The sequence below is a fragment of the Cololabis saira genome, chromosome 15 (assembly GCF_033807715.1).
Source record: "Cololabis saira isolate AMF1-May2022 chromosome 15, fColSai1.1, whole genome shotgun sequence".
Lineage (NCBI taxonomy): Eukaryota > Metazoa > Chordata > Actinopteri > Beloniformes > Belonidae > Cololabis > Cololabis saira.
This window is the reverse complement of record NC_084601.1, coordinates 42,147,762-42,166,369: the sequence shown is the minus strand read 5'-3', so window position 1 is coordinate 42,166,369 and position 18,608 is coordinate 42,147,762. Positions and strand designations below refer to the sequence as shown.

The window sequence follows — 18,608 nt, the reverse complement described above, 5'->3', positions numbered from 1 at the left end:
AACAGCTTTTGCCCTTTGCTCTGTCCTGCTGTAGCTGTGGAATCTGCAGAAGTTTTCTCTCCTCCTGCGCTCCTAGGATCCACTGCACAGCTTATTGCTGACCATCACAGCCATCCAAGTCAAACCTCTGCGGCCTCCAGCCTTGGTGCAGCCGCTTCATCTTCACTCGTGTCTTCTACGCCATTGTTTTTAATTCTGGTTGCGGCTCTCCACGCACCATAAGACTGAAGCCCCACCGCAATTGTTGTGTTTCTTTGTTTGTTGGTTTATTTCTTTTTGTTTGTTTTCTTTTTTTGAGTCACATCTGGTTATGTTGTTTAGTTTTTGGTTACATTTTTGATTTCGTTATTTAGCTATGGGTTGCCACCCATAGCTGAGTTACTATTTAAGTATTTCTGTTTACCTTAAAACAATTAATTTGTATTCTTTCTGTTGGTCTGCATGTGGGTGTGAATGTTGTGAGTGTTTTAGAATAGGCTATTTTAAATATTTGTATAATCCAACCCTTGAGTGTCACTTCCCCTAATTTTGTTTCTTTTCCCCCTGGACAGGAGCTGGGTAGTGCGTGGCAGACTCCCTGGTGGTGGTCCCCATCTCACATCCCTTAAGTTGCTGTGGCACGTGGTGGTTTGGTTTGTAGTGTTGTGTGTTTTTTTTAGTTTCTTTAATCTGTCCGCCTCCCTGAGTTTGGCCCTGCTCCCCTTTTTTTGTTTATTTTCCCCTTAAACTACTGGTTTTAGCAGACACTCGGGTTGAAAAGAACATGTTCATTTTAAACTATTGTTAAATAAAAGTAATTTATATATCTTTGGAAGTCCGTCTCATGTACTCTTTTAACTTAGTGTAACGAATCTGTGTGACCTCATAGTAGACCGAGTCGAGTTTATTTCCTGGGGTGCAATTCCCCAGGTGGCGTTGTTGGACAACTTCCCCCTCTGCACTACGTCTCGCCACATTAGCTTAGCTTAGCTTCCCTAAGCTCCGGGTTTCGTACCTTCGCCACCTCGGGGATCCGCTGCTTCCCTGCCGCGGTGGACGCCATGATCCTCGGTGTGTCGGGGGTTCGAGCCCCGGAATATCAAACCTGAGCGGGTCAAACAGCAGCTTTTAACGATACATGGTGGTCTTTATATCTATATCTTTATATATTTATATCTATGTATCGCAGCAGCTCCACGGGGCGTCCTAGTTTATATGTCTATGGTTTGTAGAGCAACATTTGCTAATAAAGTTTTTTAAATAAAGGCTCCATAACCCGGAAGTGCTGCCACCATGATTTCCAACGGAGTCCTATGGAAGCGTCGCCTCTGTTTTATCCACTGCTCTGGTTCAGACCAGAGAAACTCCCGTTACATTGAAGATTGGAACATTTTGGAAGAATGGAGAAGGAGAAAGACCAGGACCAGGTAAGTTTTTGTTTGAAACCTTTAAAGTTTATTTAGTGAGTCTAACAATGTTGCAAGTGTTGAGCCGCAGCCACGTGTTGAACATGGTAAAGGTGTAACTTCAACTCTGAGGTCTAACATCAACTGTAAGACCACATTGTCTTCCAGTTGACCACATGGCCCGAAACAAAGAAACCGAGACAATGACCCATCTGGTTTCAAACAGAGCACCAGCATCACTCATACGTAGTTTTTGAAAACTTAATCTACACTTATTTTTATGCCATCTTCTTCCTTCAGGATTATTTTGTAACCCAAACCATATTCATCACCAAGAGCTAGAGAACTTTTATTTATTTTATTTATTTTATTTTTATTTTGTACATGTAAAAAACAACAATTAAAGAGAAAATAAGAAAACAAAACAAAGAATTTCATACTTTAACACTTACTATCTTAATTTACATGTGCAAAAAGCAGTAGGAAGAAGTGTTACATATTTAATTCTATACCCCAATTCACTAATCATTTATTAACATGTATTTATAATAACTAACTATACTATAATTATACTCACACACTTACCTATACATACATACATACATACAGTTGAGTATTTCTATATATTTGTACACACACGCCCATATAAATATTTATATATATATATACCTATTTACACCATACTATCTCTATATTAACTCCATCTGCTCTATATCTACATGTATGTATGTATGTATGTATGTATGTATGTATATTAGGGGTGTAACGGTACACAAAAATCTCGGTTCGGTACGTACCTCGGTTTGGAGGTCACGGTTCGGTTCATTTTCGGTACAGTAAGAAACCAAAATCCAAAATATAAACGTGCTAGTTGTTTATTACACACACACAAAATAACATTGGCTCAGACTTAAAAAAAAATATCTCCCTGATGTGCAAAATTGAACAGTTGCAACACTGAACAGTTTAAAGTTGTTGCTCAGATTAAATAACATTTATAAGGTTTTGACTTATAAACAACAAAATCTTAAATCTTAAAAACAAATCTTTTCTACATCAAATGTGCAAAATTGAACAAATGCAACACTGAACAGTTTAAAGTTGTTGCTCAGATTAAATAACATTTATAACCCTGCATTCACACTGAAAGCGTCAGTGCCTGCAGCGGGGCGGGGGTGGGCGGGGTTTCCAGCTGCGCTGCAGAACTGAAGGGAACAGTGGGAACAGCCTACACATATAGCGTACACATCTTAATTTTCCTATTTCACCATAGATCACACTTTGGGATGCCTTCTTTATATTTTAGCGTTATTTCCGCGTAGATAAGAGTGAGTTTGATGCTCCTTAACAAGTTTGGTCCGCAGATCAACATCAACCCAGCGAGCCCTTGCTCCCGGTGGCTGATTTATGGTTCCGCGTCACACCAACGCAGAACCAATGGCGTAGGGTACGCGGCGACGCACACCGCACTGCGTCCCTACGCCATCGATTTAACGCAACATTTAACGCGGAACCATAATTCAGGCGAAGCTGCAGTCTGTCTGCGCTGATACTGATACACCGGGTCGGAGCGGATTTGGTCGGCTACAACTGTTGCTTGTTGTTTCTCGGTGTGAGCGCAACTGCCTATGTGCAGCTGCAGCAGCGCTCTGCTCCACAACGTGCGGTCCTCTACTTTATATGTCCGTGTGGAAACTCGTTCGGTACGCCTCCGTTCCGAACCGAACACGCTATACCGAACGGTTCAATACAAATACATGTACGTTACACCCCTAATGTATATATCTACTTACACACGTATTCACACACATACATTTTATATATATATAATATAATTTTTTGTGTGTGTGTGTGTGTGTGTGTGTGTGTGTGTGTGTGTGTGTGTGTGTGTGTGTGTGTGTGTGTGTGTGTGTGTGTGTGTGTGTGTGTGTGTGTGTGTGTGTGTGTGTGTGTGTGTGTGTGTGTGTGTGTGTGTGTGTGTGTGTGTGTGTGTGTGTGTGTCCTCCCTTCTGGAATAAAATAGAAAGAAACCAGAGATTAGTTGTTTTTTTATTAACAAATAAAGCAAATAGCATGTTTTAACAAGAATCCAGAATGCTACCAGTGGTACCCACCGAAAAAACTAGGGATGCACCAAAATGAAAATTTGAGGCCGAAACTGAAGCGGAATAAAATGTAAAGACTTGGCTGAGTACTGAATAGCCTACGGAATGCGGTTGTTCACAGTTTTTCATTTATTTTGCCATTTTTTTCCACAATTGCATAGATAAAATTGCAATGACATTATTAAAAACAAAAACAGTAAACTAATATGAGTTGAGCCACTGTCAAGCAGCTGGCGATGCTGTTGCTTTAATTGACCAAAAGGTGGCTCTCTAACATCACAGATTGTGTACTGTGCGTGACTCTGACGCTGGTTAGTAATTAAGGAGTTAAAACTCACTCGCCACTTAGGGGACTCAGTAGCCCGCAGAAACGGCAGTTTTATTACATTTATTAACTGTAGTACCTCTATTATGAGAGGTTATTTCTCACAGTATTAGCCTAAAGGGGACTTAAGGCTGATTTATGGTCCCGCGTGACACCAACGCAGAGCCTACGGCGTCATCTGGTGAGCTCTGCTTGTTGCCTCCGCGTTCCGACACATTCACTCCGCTGAGCGCGCACACGCACGCACGCACGCACACACACACCCATGTCGGGGCCGCGGAGTTTCTGAAGTCGTGCGGTGATGAGTAATTTGTGGTACAAGCAGAGCGAATCACAACTTTAATGAGTGCGGTTCGAATACACAATACATCCATCACGAAGGGCATTTTGTGAATCCATCACACCCTCCTCCTGTACGCTCGGAAGAAGTTGTCTGGGGAAATAAATAAATAAATAACCGCTAACCGTGAGTCCCGGTCGGCTCGAAGCTAAGCTAACGCTAGCCTGTGGTTGTTGTCTTGTAGTTTTATTCTCTCTGGTCACGCTTGCTCCCACCAGTGCAGGGGAGGCAGATGTGACTAGTTTACTGCCTATGGTCATGCAACTTGCCGCGGCATGTCATGCATGATCAATTAATGCAGACAGCGCGGTGCCAGGAAAGCGGGTTGTGATTGGTTGTCGTGCACTTTGCTGCAGTATGTTTTGCACGTGATCGAGAAAGTAGACCCACAGCTGATCACCGTGATCGAACTTAATTTGATCGCGATCACAAATCGAGATCGTATAATCGCCCAGCCCTAATATATATATATATATATATATATATATATATATATATATTATATTCACTCTTATGATTAGCAGCCCATTTCTGTACATAAATATAAACCAGTCTACCCAATAGTTTTATATCAGGCCCCTAAAGGCGCTAAACCCCTTCCTCTTTGTACCTTGTGAAAATCATGTTTTTATATTTGTTTTAAACTGGTTTAATGCTCACTGGCGTCCGTGCACTCAGTATGCTCTGGAGACTGTTTACCTTTGGAGAATACGCACATGGGTAACTCTGATTGCATTGGCTGACAGGAATTATCGACCCTTCTTTCAAAAGTTTACAGTCAATAGAAGAGAGAGGCGGTCTCCAAAATAAATCAGACCAAGCTTTCCGGGGAAGAAAGACGGCCGGCTCCCTCCTGACGTTTCAATTCTGCTTCCCAGGTTTCCAGAGGAGAGTTAGGAGGATTCAACTCCGTGAGGCAAAGCTCCAATCTTGTTGCAGCGGTCTCAGGACCTGAGGCCCGTAACACTGACACCAAGGTAAGGTCCAAGAGACACCGGCCATCAGCAGGCCCACAGAGCCAGGGGGGGCAGGTCTAGAAATGGAGGACATCATCACCACACTTTTTTTAATCAATTTTGATTTATTTCAATTATCAATGTTAACAAACACATTTAAGACGAATTCCTCAGATCTACGGATCAGGAAAGAAACTGTCAAATAGAAAATAATAATGGCAATAATGATAATACTAAAGAGGACAAAACAAATTAATACAAAAACAAACATATAATAACTATTCAGAAAGATTGAACAGAGCCTGTGCACAGTTATGTAGAGTCACTTCTTTCCTTATATGACAACCATTTTCCCCAGTTCGTTACAAAGAGATCTTCTTCCATTTTCAACTTATATGTGAGATGTTCCATCACCAGTATTTCATCTATAACTGACATCCATTGTTTGTTACTGAGGGGATCAGACTTGAGCCGGTTTTTGGTAATGGCCTTCTTCCCAGCCACTAGGAAAATCTTGACCAGATATCTGTCTCCAACATATACCCATCCATCCAAATGTCCAAGGTACAGAGTAAGACAGGATCACATATCCCAGTACATTACAGAGAACTGAGTGAACATTCCCCCAGAAGGGCTGTACATTCATACATTTCCAAGATATGTGTGTGTGATCTGGATCCATGTGGTTACACAATCTCCAGCATGGTTGGTGGGTATTTATCTGTTTAGCTCTGATTTTAGGTGTGATAAAATATCGAATTAAGTTCTTCCAATTAAATTCTCTCCATCTCAGAGACTGTGTAGTATTTTGGATTGTTTTCCACAACTCATATAATTTGCCCTCTGGAATCTCTTCACCCAGCTCCCTTTCCCACTTTGCTTTAACATACAATGTTGATTTTATTCTGGAGTCCATTAAGCAGCCATATAAAACAGATGGCATGGCTATATGCCCTAGCCAGTAGTTTTATGATAGGATGTATTTTATATTCATATTTTTGATATAATAGTCCCTCATTTGCAGGTATCTAAATAAGTCCTGATTAGTTAGATCGCAACCGGTAAAGATAAGAACACTTATAGCAAACGTGGCAGGATGTTCATTTTAACCACATTTATCCTCAATCAATTAATCCCAGTGGATAGTTTATCCATCTATTAATGTATTCCCTTACATTCTTATCAATGTGTTCATATTTGCTTCTATATAATTTAGAAAGGTCTTTTATGCCCAAATATTTAATTGATTTAGTTTCCCAGTTTATCTGCCATTCCCTCAGTTCTTGATTAGGCGAGCAATTAAACATGAGAAGTTAGGTTTTAAGTATATTTACTTTATAGCCCGAATATAAACCAAATCTTTCTAGAATTTGTGTAAGTTGCTTGAATGAACAACTGGGTTTTTCAAATAAATCATAATATCATCTGCGAAACAAACTTATATGTTTTTGTTCATTTATATCTATGCCTTTTATTGAGGGATCTTGTCTAACCATCTGGGCCAACGGCTCAATGTGCAGGGCAAACAGTGTTGGACTAAGGCAGCAGCCCTGTCTAGTTCCTCTTTCTAAGGTAAATCTTTCTGACAAAGAGCCATTCACTTTCAGCCTAGCTGTGGGTTTGTTATATATAGACCTGATACACGGAATTGACCTATTATTAAATCCCAATTTTTCCAGAGTTAAGTATACAAATTCCAAATTAACTCGGGGGGGGTTTATCATCACTCATAACCCAATTGAAAGTACTGTGGAGTAGTGGTGTTAGTTCTTCACTAAAATTTTTATACCACTCAGAGGGAAATCCATCGCTACCAGGTGCTTTATTTGATTTTAATTTGCCAATTGCTTTCCGATTTTCATTGATTGTTGTCCTTGTTACTTTTTGTGCCTATTGAAGGTAGGTCTGGGGAGTTGAGGAAAGTTTTAATATTTTCCTGGTTCAAATCTGACTATTCAGTTTAGAGTTCTTTGTAATAATCTTTAAAGATATTTTCAATTTCTTTTCGTTTATATTTGGGCTGATTTGTTTTGGGGTCATACATTTTATTGACTGTAATTTCTGCTTGTTGTTTTCGTAAACATCTCGTCAATAATTTCATTGCTTTGGGACCTGATTTATAATTGTTCTTTTTTAAATATCTTCTATTTCATATTGGAGTTAGGGCTGTGCGATATATATCGAGTATAGTCGATGTATCTCGGCTTGTACTCTGTGCGATGTACAAATTGACTATCGTGAATATTCGAGTATATATTGTCACGTATTTGCTTTTAGCCGCGGGCAATTAAATTACAGGCTTTTCGCACGCTCTCGTCTCTCCTTCTCAGAGCCATAAAACAAGCGCACCTAGTTACATACGTCAGTTACATACTGTCGTGCGTGCATCGTTATACGACCAGTAGCTGGTGTCGGCACTAGGGTTGCCACCTTTCAGAAATAGAAATAAGCCCTGATTTCAGCAGCGCAGGAGCCAAGAAAAAGCCCCAAAACTTCTAAACTTTATATAAAATTTTATTTTATATGAAAAAAACAAAATGCTTTGATTTAAAGTTTAAAGTGCTTTAATAGCATTTAACTTTCATGACTGTAGAGACAGCCAACCATACTAGCAACTGAAATATCCTCCTATTAGGGGTGGAACGGTTCACAAAATCCACGGTCGGTTCACATCACGGTTTTGTGGTCACGGTTTTCGGTTCGGTTTAGTTTCCTTTGTTTAAAATCAACACAAAAACAATGTCAACATATTTCAACTCTGAAATTTTTAATTGAAAGATGAGTTTTCTTCAGTCTTAAAAATAAAAGTACAGTGTTTGAAATACAAAGAAATAATGCTGGATTTCTTATAAAAACGTATCACCGCGCCATCTAAAATAACAAAATAAATAATTTTTCCACTTGAAATTAAAGTGTCACTGTGCCATCTAAAATAAAATAATCAGTTTGCCACTTGAAATTTAAGTGCAGCATACACCAAAACTAACACATACACTGCACTATTCAACACTGCTTTGCTCATATTTTCATGTTCTTTTGCAAGAAGATCAATTTGTCCACATTCTCTGCTAAGAGACGAGATCTACTTGCAGTGACAATGTCCCCTGCAGTGGAAAAAATTTGCTCACTTGGTACAGATGTACCTGGGACTGCAAGGTAACGTCGTGCTAACTTAGCAATGTGAGGATACTTATGTTCGTTGCTTTTCCACCAAGCAAGTGGATCTGCATCCACAGGAATGCAGCCTGTGACCCTGTATGCTGTGATTTCCTCCTTAATGATGTGGGACAAAGGCTTGGTGGCTCTCTCCTCTGTTGTAAAGAGCTCTCCAAAGAGCTTTAGATGACATCCCTGATGCCTCTGGCTCTCCAGCTGAGGATGAACTGGCCATCTGGGCTTCTCTGGGTTGACCCTGCATGATAAAATGACAAATAGCAAAGTTGTTTTAAAAATATTGATAACAATACTTTCATAGCAGCAAAGACACAAAAATCATTCTCTTCATTGTTTCTCATCATTGTTTAGTTTAAAAAATAGAGAAATTGTTATGATGATAAAATAGGTAAAAATTAGTTTAAATTCAGTTATAATTACAAAATAAAATAAAAAACAATACCTTCAATTTCCATGATCTCTCTGGTGACATCACGGTAGATCTTCTGAACAGAGGCTTCTTCCAAGTAGGGCAGAGACTGGAATCTTGGATCCAGTGCTGTGGCTCTGTGCCGATAGTCCTGAAGTTCAGGGTTCCCATATCTGCCCTCCAGGTCTTTAGTGATGGCTGCCTTAACATCTTTGGAGGTGGAGCTGTCCTCTTCACTTGGTGTCATGGATTTCAGTATCATCTTCTGCAGAGGGATGATCATGGACACTGAGGGAGATGTTTCTGTGCTCATCAGTGTCGTCACAGTCTTTAGAGGTTTGAGAATCTTTATCAGATCCTCTGCCAGTTTTGCCTCACTGTCAGTCAAAACAGCAATGTCCTTGACATTCTTCTTCATATCCTTTTCCATCAGAGCAGAATAGATGGCGGCCTGCTGTTCTACATAACGCTCTAACATGTCATATGTTGTGTTCCAGCGTGTTGTGACATCATGAATTAATTTGTGAGCTGGTAATTCCAGCACCGCCTGTTTGAGTTTGAGGGCATGGCTGGCTGTTGTACTCTTATGGAAAAATGCTACCACCTTCCTAACTCTTCCCAGGAGTCGGGATACCTGATTTACTGATACTGCATTCTTGGCTGCAAGATTAACAGTATGTGCAAAGCAGCCAATTTGTGGCCCCAGTCCAGCTGTTACATTGACTGCATTCACCATATTTTTTGCATTGTCTGTAGTAACAGGGATTGTGCTGCTGCCCCTTTCCAACTTCCATTCTGTCAGTGCTTCTGTCAGTGCTTCAGAGAGATGCTGGCTTGTATGGCTGTCATATAGGGGGCGGGTCTGTAAAACGGAACTTTTTAGCTCCCACTCTGAGGTAATGTGATGGACAGTTACAGTCAGGAAACTTTCAGTAGCCCTGGAGGTCCATCCATCGGTAGTAAGGGCTACACACGCTGCTTCAGACAACTCTTTAACAATTCCTCTTCGTGTCTCTTCATAAAGTGCGGGTATTACCGTGTTGCTGAAGTATTTTCGGGAGGGGACGTTGTATCGTGGCTCAAGCGCTTTTTTAACATGCGCTGAAATCCCCCGCCCTCCACCACGGCATAAGGCTGCATATCTTTAGCTATAAAACACCCCACTGCTTCGGTTATAGCTTTTGCCTTGTCGGACTTGTCATTTAAAGGTAGTTTAAAAGCTGCAGGGAGTACAAGTTGTTCTGTACCTCTCCTCTTTGTGCTGTCCAGTGACAGAGTGGGGTGATGTCTCTTCATGTGAGTCAACATGTTGGACGTGTTGCCGGCAGCGTAAATAACGCGGGTCGAACAATGCTTGCACACGGTGGTACTTTTGTCCACAACTTTCTTGCCGGCCTCGTATGTCACCCCAAACCCAAAGTGCCTCCACACTGCAGAGCGATATTGTGCTGCCGGTGCGTCTTCTATTTATGTTTTAACGCCGCCACTAGCCATCTCCACAACTCAGCTGCTAAACTTCTTCTTCGTGTGATTATTGCCGGCTGAGACAAGCAACCGCTACAACTGCATTCCGCCACCCCCAGGTGTGTCCCTGCTACTACACTCCATTACTTCCATTATGAAAAACTGATAAAGTTTTGCATGCATATGAACCGAACGGCACACACACGCACCGAACCGAAGCAGTTGTACCGAACGGTTCGGATTATTTTCATGAACCGTTCCACCCCTAATATAGACACATACACAGGCAGTTTACAATTATAAGTTAAATTACAGTGCTCCACCAGTGGGGATGACCTGAATGAAAGTGGAAAAATAGAGGGACTTACTCAGATTGTTACGCATCACATAGTCCAGCTCAGGTGGTAGAGCGGGTCGTCCAATGATCGGAAGGTTGGCGGTTCAAATCCTGCTCTGTCCCAGTTGCTGTCGTAGTGTCCTTAGGCAAGACACCTTACCCACCTTGCCCCAGGTGTGTTTGAGACTGCAGCAGAGCAGTTGGCTGTCATCCTGCTCTATGTGGCGATGGGGACAAGCTATAGCAGCCAGTTACAAGCTTGGAACATACACGCGCATGTCGTCAAGAGATTCATTTACCGAAATATCTGGAGTAAAGTTGGTGTCGACCCATCAGCACCATGACTGCTGTGTTTGCCCTGCATCTTCAGACGAGCACAGACATAAATGTTACACAGTTGTTTCCACTTGCTTGTATATCTTCATATCTGTACCAAGGACTGCCAATTTGCCGCCCGCTAATTTGACACGGATGTTTGTCACTGTGCAGTGGCAATGTCGATCATAAATATGAGGATGACAGCTCCTGCTCAGCCAGCCTCTCAAAAGAATTCAACAATTTCCCGACTTCCACGTCAAGTCACTCATGTTCAACTGGTCCTCTGAGCTGGACCAGCACCACTCGTGGGCGAACCGAGAACTGCAGGTTGCAGAGGCGTTCAGTGTTTTTTGGACAATGCAGATGTGTAAAACGAATCCAGGATACGCGTGTCGGCCATGCAAGTACATTCGCCCCCCTTAAGTCTCATCTGAAGGTCTCATACTGTTAAGGACCAGTCATAACAGAATATGTTTAACATCATTCCTCATAAGATAAACTTAATTGTTTCACAGCAAAGAACATGAAATGCAGCACTTCATTTAAACTGAAACGGCCAAAATAATCTAAGTCATCTTCTCTGTTTTTTCAGAATAATAAAGTCAAAGGAAGACTCAAAAGATACTGCTGTGACCAGTGCAAGGAAGTCTTTATTACTTCATCAAACCTGAAGATCCATAAGAAAACTCACACTGGAGATAAACCGTACAGCTGTGATCAGTGTGGGGCGGCTTTTGCCCGGCAAGGTGATTTGACGACTCACCAACGTATTCACTCTGGAGACAAGCCTTACAGGTGTGATCAGTGTGGAGCGGCTTTTACCCACAAAGGTACTCTAACGAGTCACCGACGTATTCACACTGGAGACAAGCCTTACAGCTGTGATCAGTGTGGGGCGGCTTTTGCCCGGCAAAGTCAACTAACGAGACACCAACGTATTCACTCTGGAGAGAAGCCTTACAGGTGTGATCCGTGTGGAGTTGCTTTTGCCCAGCAAGGTGCTCTAACGAGACATCTACGTATTCACACTGGAGACAAGCCTTACAGGTGTGATCAGTGTGGAAAGGCTTTTGCCCTGCAAGGTGTTCTAACGACACATCAACGTATTCACACTGGGGAAAAGCCTTACAGATGCGATCAGTGTGGAGCGGCTTTTGCCCGGCAAGTTCATTTGAAGACTCACCAACATATTCACACTGGGGAAAAGCCTTACAGGTGTGATCAGTGTGGGGCAGCTTTTGCCCGGCAAGATCATTTGAAGAGACATCAACGTATTCACACTGGGGAAAAGCCTTACAGATGCGATCAGTGTGGAGCGGCTTTTGCCCAGCAAAGTGGTCTAATTAGTCACCAACATATTCACACTGGAGACAAGCCTTACAGATGCGATCAGTGTGGAGTGGCTTTTGCCCGGAAAGGTGATTTGACAACTCACAAACGTATTCACACTGGGGAAAAGCCTTACAGATGCGATCAGTGTGGAGCGGCTTTTGCCGACCAAGGTGCTCTAACGAGACATCAACGTATTCACACTGGGGAAAAGCCTTACAGATGCGATCAGTGTGGAGCGGCTTTTGCCGACCAAGGTGCTCTAATGAGACATCGACGTATTCACACTGGAGACAAGCCGTACAGATGTGATCAGTGTGGAGCGGCTTTTGTCGAGCAAGGTGCTCTAACGAGACATCAACGTATTCACACTGGAGACAAGCCTTACAGATGTGATCAGTGTGGAGCGGCTTTTGCCCAGCAAAGTACTCTAACGAGTCATCAACATGTTCACACTGGAGACAAGCCTTACAAATGCGATCAGTGTGGAGCGGCTTTTGCCCTGCAAGGTCATTTGACGAGACATAAACGGATTCACACTGAATAAAAAGTGTACATTTGTGATCAGTGCTAAAATCATTTATTTTGAGAGTTCAGTTAAAAGGCACCAATTTAGTTTAGTTAATTTAGTTTGAAAGAAATAATTCTGGTGGTTCGATTGTGGGAAGGATTTTGAATATTTTTTTAAAAAAGCAGCAGATTCTTACAGCTGTAGGAGCTGTTCAGTTATAACCAGATTTGGAAAATTAAGTACAAGAATTCAATTCAAAAGTCTTTATTTTGAATATGATGGTAGTGTAAGTAACAGACATGCTCGAACATACTTGAACAATGAATGCAAGAGACTTTTTTTTTTGAAGCAGCAGCTTGTTATTGGATGTTGAGAGGCGGAATATGTTTGGTGTCCTGGAATGCCCTTAATTCAACTTTTCATATTAATTATGCTCATGTATCATGCTTGTTTATTAATTATGCTCATGTATTATGCTTGTTTTTGAATTAGGAAATTTCCAGGCCAAGAGGTGGAATGATGGAAGAAAAAATAAGTTTTGTGTCCTGAAATGTCCTTAGTTCTCAAAACAGTCATATCAGCTATGCACCTGTTGTTTAATGTAACTGTGAGAGAGGCGCTTGTTCACACGGGAAGCTCAGTCCCGTGTGAACCAAGGCTTAGCGTGAGAGCTTGCGGGTGGGGGTTGAAGGGGCCCTTTCGCTCCCCCTCCGCGAGCTGTCATATAAAGACGGAGAAAGCCGGAAGTCGGGTCAGAGTCAGCTGCGGGTCTAGTGCACGGACGCCGAGCGGGTTGATGGCTGCTCTGCCCCTGGACTGTTCCGGCTCTCCAGTCCTTTGTGTGTCGAGGTAAGAGTTATCAAGCCTAGCCCCTGTGTAATTGTTTGTTGCTCTGCCATTTGCGGGGGATAACCTGACACAGTTATCCTAGCAAAGGGCAGTTGTGTGTGAGTCTTCTTTTTTTTGCTTGCTTTTCTGGCTGGTAATAAATGTATTCATATCTTATAGCAAAAGCGAGCGTGTGTCTGATTCATTTTTGCACAGCCGACCGCTCTCGAATTCTAAGTGAGATTTCTCCCAAAACAGATGTCAAAAATCTTAATGTATTGAGAAGTTACACAAATTAATATTAACAATTTTACACAGTGTAAACATATTGTGGTATACATGAGTATACATTTGCGGATCCCTGGGTGATTATTGCCATTTGCAGTTACATGTCCCTCTATATAAACACTTACCCTGTATACCCTGTATTCATCTATACATAAAAGCATACATTATTTACCGTGTACAATCTTATTCATTAAGGGCATTCTCACACAAATATTTGTAGATGCATTAAAGCATATATATATATATATAATACACAGATTTCCACATACATATACACCCACAAGTCCAATCCACCCCACCATCCCCTCACCCAGCGCAGAATGAGGAAGTCAGCCGTCCCGATCGGCCAGCACAATACAAATGATGAGAAAAGATATGAGAAGTATTTGTTGGGCCACAGTCCCATATGAACTATGGATTGTGTGATTGTATGAACAGTTGAGGCCTTGGGTCACCTTTGAGGCCCAGTTCTGGGACCTCAGGCTGAGACCAGCCTCGAGTTTATGATACCTGACCGCATGGTTTGGAGCAAAGGAAACCCCATGGACGCAAAGCTCAACCAGGATTTGCATCTAAGGCCCTGCAGGGATAAGGAACAGCCCCCGACTGGACACAGACCCCAAGCCACAGGGGGGGCCTTGACTTCCTGGGCCAGCTATAAAAGGAAAAGCTCTCTTCTCCTCGCTCTCTTCCCCTCTGCTCTGTCCGTTTCGCAGCGAGTGGCCCGCAAGTTTTCTGAGCCCAAAGAGGAGCCGAACCAGGGACCCTGCAGGCCTCGACGTGAATGCCTTTGGACCGACCTGGAGCTGAAGGAGGCCCAGCTGCTGTGCCCATGTATTCCCCTCATCCACACTGGTCCTCATCTGGACCAGAGAGAGAGAGAGAGACGCTCTTTATCAGGATCCCCTGCTGAGCGTAACTACTCTTTGTTTCATCAAGAAACACTGACCGGCCGGATCAAACCACTTTCTCTTCATTTACAAAGATTCACGTAAGAGGCTGTTCTGGGCAGAGAAACTTAGTAACACATTTTAAAAGTTAGTTTTACGTTGTGAGCCGGACTGGTGATCCCGTCACAACTGTGCTCATTAGTTGAGTGTGTTTGTTTATCTTATTGTTTTCTCCCCTAATTCTGCTCCTGCTACCACCCACACCCCCCCTTCAGGTAATCTGAAGTTTTGTGTACATGTTTAGTTAGTTGTTGTTTTTGGGTAGTTTAGCCATCAGAATTTATCCGAAGTGTTATTTTACCATCTTCTTGACACTTGTGTAAATAAATTCTGATTAATTTGAATGAGAGAAGTTGTTTGTGCTTATTTGTCACAACTGTTGTTGCCAAGGCCTTTGTTCAAACTCCTCCCTTCACTATTATTCTGAAGAATAATCTACCTTGAGACTGATTTTTGCTGTTTAGTTATCTTTTTCCTGATTAAATCAGGTGGTGCCCCGTTTTGATTACGTCATTTTGATAATTCAATTTGATAATCTACTTTATTAATTATTAATGATTGTCCTTCGACAATCATTAATAATTCTTTGATAACTGAACCAGCACCCCCCCTGTGGCACAACATCAATGATATTAGAAATTAGAAATAAATGTATCGCTTTATATAAGTTGTCCTTTTGTGGTAGAATAAAATATCATCCAGCACAGAGATGTCATAGGTGTGAAAAAAAAACCTTGAGGAAAAAAACATTTTTTCCCTCTTTTTATAGCAGGCAGTTAATGTTTCTTTTTCCTGTAAAGTTGGACATTTTAAAGTGTAGGTGAATTATTACTTAGGTGAATTACTTTCTTTTTCAACAAAATTAATTTCTGCATGAGACCCAATGCAAGAAAGAGATGGTCGACCTTCCTGTCCTGAGCACCAAGAAGAGGACTGGAGTGGTTTTCCAAGTCCAAATAATTACACTGTAAAGTCTCACGTTTCCACCAAGTTTCAAACAGGGGAAGTTTCACGTGTTAGGCTAACGTGATAACCGCTACACTACAGAAACTGACATGCTTTGACCTGCAAAGTCGGCGGGCATAACAAAAGAAATCCTGTAAAAAATTCTGCTACAAGTCTTGACAGCAAGATGGATAATGCAGGTTTTCTCCTGGCTGCTCTGAAAGACTCATTCTCTGAGATATATTTTATCTCTTCCTTTTCTTCAAGTCTTGACTTTGAAGTTATCTTCATATGAATCATATTAGAAATAAATGTATGGCTTTATATACATTGTCCTGTTGTGGTACAATAAAAAAAAACACCCACCACAGAGATGTCATGGGTGTGAAAACAATCAAGAAAAAACTTTTCTAAATCTTTTCTAAAGTCAGCTAGTTAATGTTTTTTTGTTCTAAAGTTGCACATTTTAAAGTGTAGGTGAATGGAGAATGACTGACTTTTGGTCAGTTGTGGAACTGCAACAAATTTCATTTCTGCATGAGACCCAATATGAGAAAGAGGTGCTCAGCCTTCCTGTCCTGAGCACCAAGTAGAGGACTGGAGTGGTTTTCCAAGTCCAAATAATGCTATTGCAAAGTCATACATGTTTCTACCCAGTTTTGAACAGGGGCCCTTTCGCGTGTTAAGAGAACTTGATAACCACTACACTACGGACACTGCCATGCCCTGAAATCGGCGGGCCAAGACACTGTTACGTCCCAGACTAGGGGAACAGAGGCGCAACATAAAAATGAGGCAGCGAGACACGGTTTACAACCAAAAGGCTGTATTTATTTCTGCCCAGTTCAAGGTTTTCAATAAAAAAGTTTAAATCCGTGCTAACTGGGTGAGCACAACCAAAACAAAATGACGAAACGAAAAATGAAGCTTCTCTTCGGGGTAAACCTAGGCCAAAATAACAAACAAAAGAAACTACCTTCTCAACCAGACTACCTAAGCCCTGGGACGAAACAAAAGATCAAACAAAATTACAATCTCTGAGCCCAACTTCCTAAACTAACAAAAACAGGAGAAAAAGGGGATCAAATTAAATGGCGGTTTACCCTTACTGCTTCGGTATAAAATAAAAGACAGGCTACAGCCGGTTACAAAACCACACAGCTAACTCAAGCAAGAACTGCTCACAAGCAGACAGCAGACTAACACAGATTATCAAGCACAGAACACAGCGAGGAGGATTGCCACCCTGAACAGTAGCAGCCCTCGAAATGCTGACTGAGGGTGCTGCTTTTGAGGTGGACCAGCTGCTTTTGAGGTGGACCAGCTGCTTTTGAGGTGGACCAGCAGCTTTTGTGGTGGACCAGCAGCTTTTGAGGTGGACCAGCTGCTTTTGAGGTGGACCAGCTGCTTTTGTGGTGGACCAGCAGCTTTTGAGGTGGACCAGCTGCTTTTGAGGTGGACCAGCAGCTTTTGAGGTGGACCAGCAGCTTGTTGTCAGTTCGCCAGTCTCATCTGCCCCAGCTGCGGAGGACCAATGGCTGCGGCAGGAGGCGGGACCTGTCAATCTGAACTGTCGGTAGGAAGAACAAGATGGATCAAAAAAAGGAGTGCTCACTCGCCCAAAAATACAGAAACAAAATATAAGTACAATTACACACTAAATCAAAGGCACTAACGGCTGGGGGCCGTAACAAGACTGATTGCTAAAATGCCCACAGCAAGATGGATACTGCAGGTTTTTCTCCTGCATGCTCTGAGAGGCTCATGCTGAGGGACATATTTTATCTCTTGCTTCTCTCTGAACTACGGAAACTGACATTCTTTAAAATCAGTGTGCAAAAATTTTAATTCCATGCAAATAATCTCTGGTTGCCACATTTTCCCGACAGCAAGATGGATGCTGCAGGTTTTCGATTACCTGCTTTGAAAGACTCATGTTGCGGGACATACCGTGGGGCAAAAAAGTATTTAGTCAGCCACCAATTGTGCAAGTTCTCCCACTTAAAAAGATGAGAGGCCTTCAACAATGAGACACCGAATTTGGGGAAAGAATCCAAGAAATCACATTGTAGGATTTTTACTGAATGAATTGATAAATTCCTGGGTAAAACAAGTATTTGTTCACCTACAAACAAGCAATATTTCTGCCTTTCACAGATCTGTAACTTCTTCTTTAAGAAGCTCCTCTGTCCTCCACTCGTTACCTGCATTAATGGCCCCTGTTTTAACTGGTTATCAGTATTGATAACCAGTAACACAAGTATTGAGATTAACTTTTGTTATTGATCAAATACTTATTTTAAACTATAATTTGCAAATACATTCTTTAAAAATCAGCCAATGTGATTTTCTGATTTCTTTATTCATTTTGTCTCTTATGGTTGAGATATATCTGTGATGAAAATTACAGATATATCTATACCTTTCTTATCTTAAGTGGGAGAACTTGCACAACCGGTGGTCTGACTAAATACTTTTTTGCTCCACTGTTTTTTATATATATATATATATATATATATATATATATATATATATATATATATATATATATATATACATAAAAATACAAAAAGTCCCAAATGTATAAGACGAGTTTTTTCTTCCTTTATTTTGATCATAGCATTCGAAAGTTAAAGTTTGTTCAATTGGCTACAAAACTAAAAAGCATCTCTTTAATAAATAAATAGAATAAAACATTTAACTTTTGCATTAGTGTTTTTAATTTTTTATGTTTTTTATGTGAGCGCGGGATGGGACATTGTAACGAGCTCGAGCACTTTTAATAAATACTTGAACCCGGGCTCCTCTACTGCTGCATATGGGCAGAGCCGTCTGGGGGCGGAGCATTCTCCATGGGCCATAGTCATTTTAATGTTCAACAACATCATCCTACCCATCAAACTACATTTATTCTCACTTTTATTGAGCCAAGCCTATAGGCCTA

At 41.5% G+C, this 18,608-nt stretch overlaps 1 protein-coding gene across 1 annotated transcript in view; it reads left to right on the top strand.

The window, feature by feature from the left end:
- LOC133460955 (zinc finger protein 665-like) overlaps positions 1–13,112 on the top strand; it is a 210,970-nt gene extending 197,858 nt beyond the window's left edge. The window contains exon 6 of the mRNA XM_061741668.1: positions 11,457–13,112. Coding sequence (XP_061597652.1) covers positions 11,457–12,689 — 1,233 coding nt within the window. The 3' untranslated portion in view covers positions 12,690–13,112. The remainder of the gene's footprint in view (positions 1–11,456) is intronic.
- The last annotated feature ends 5,496 nt before the right edge of the window (positions 13,113–18,608 follow it).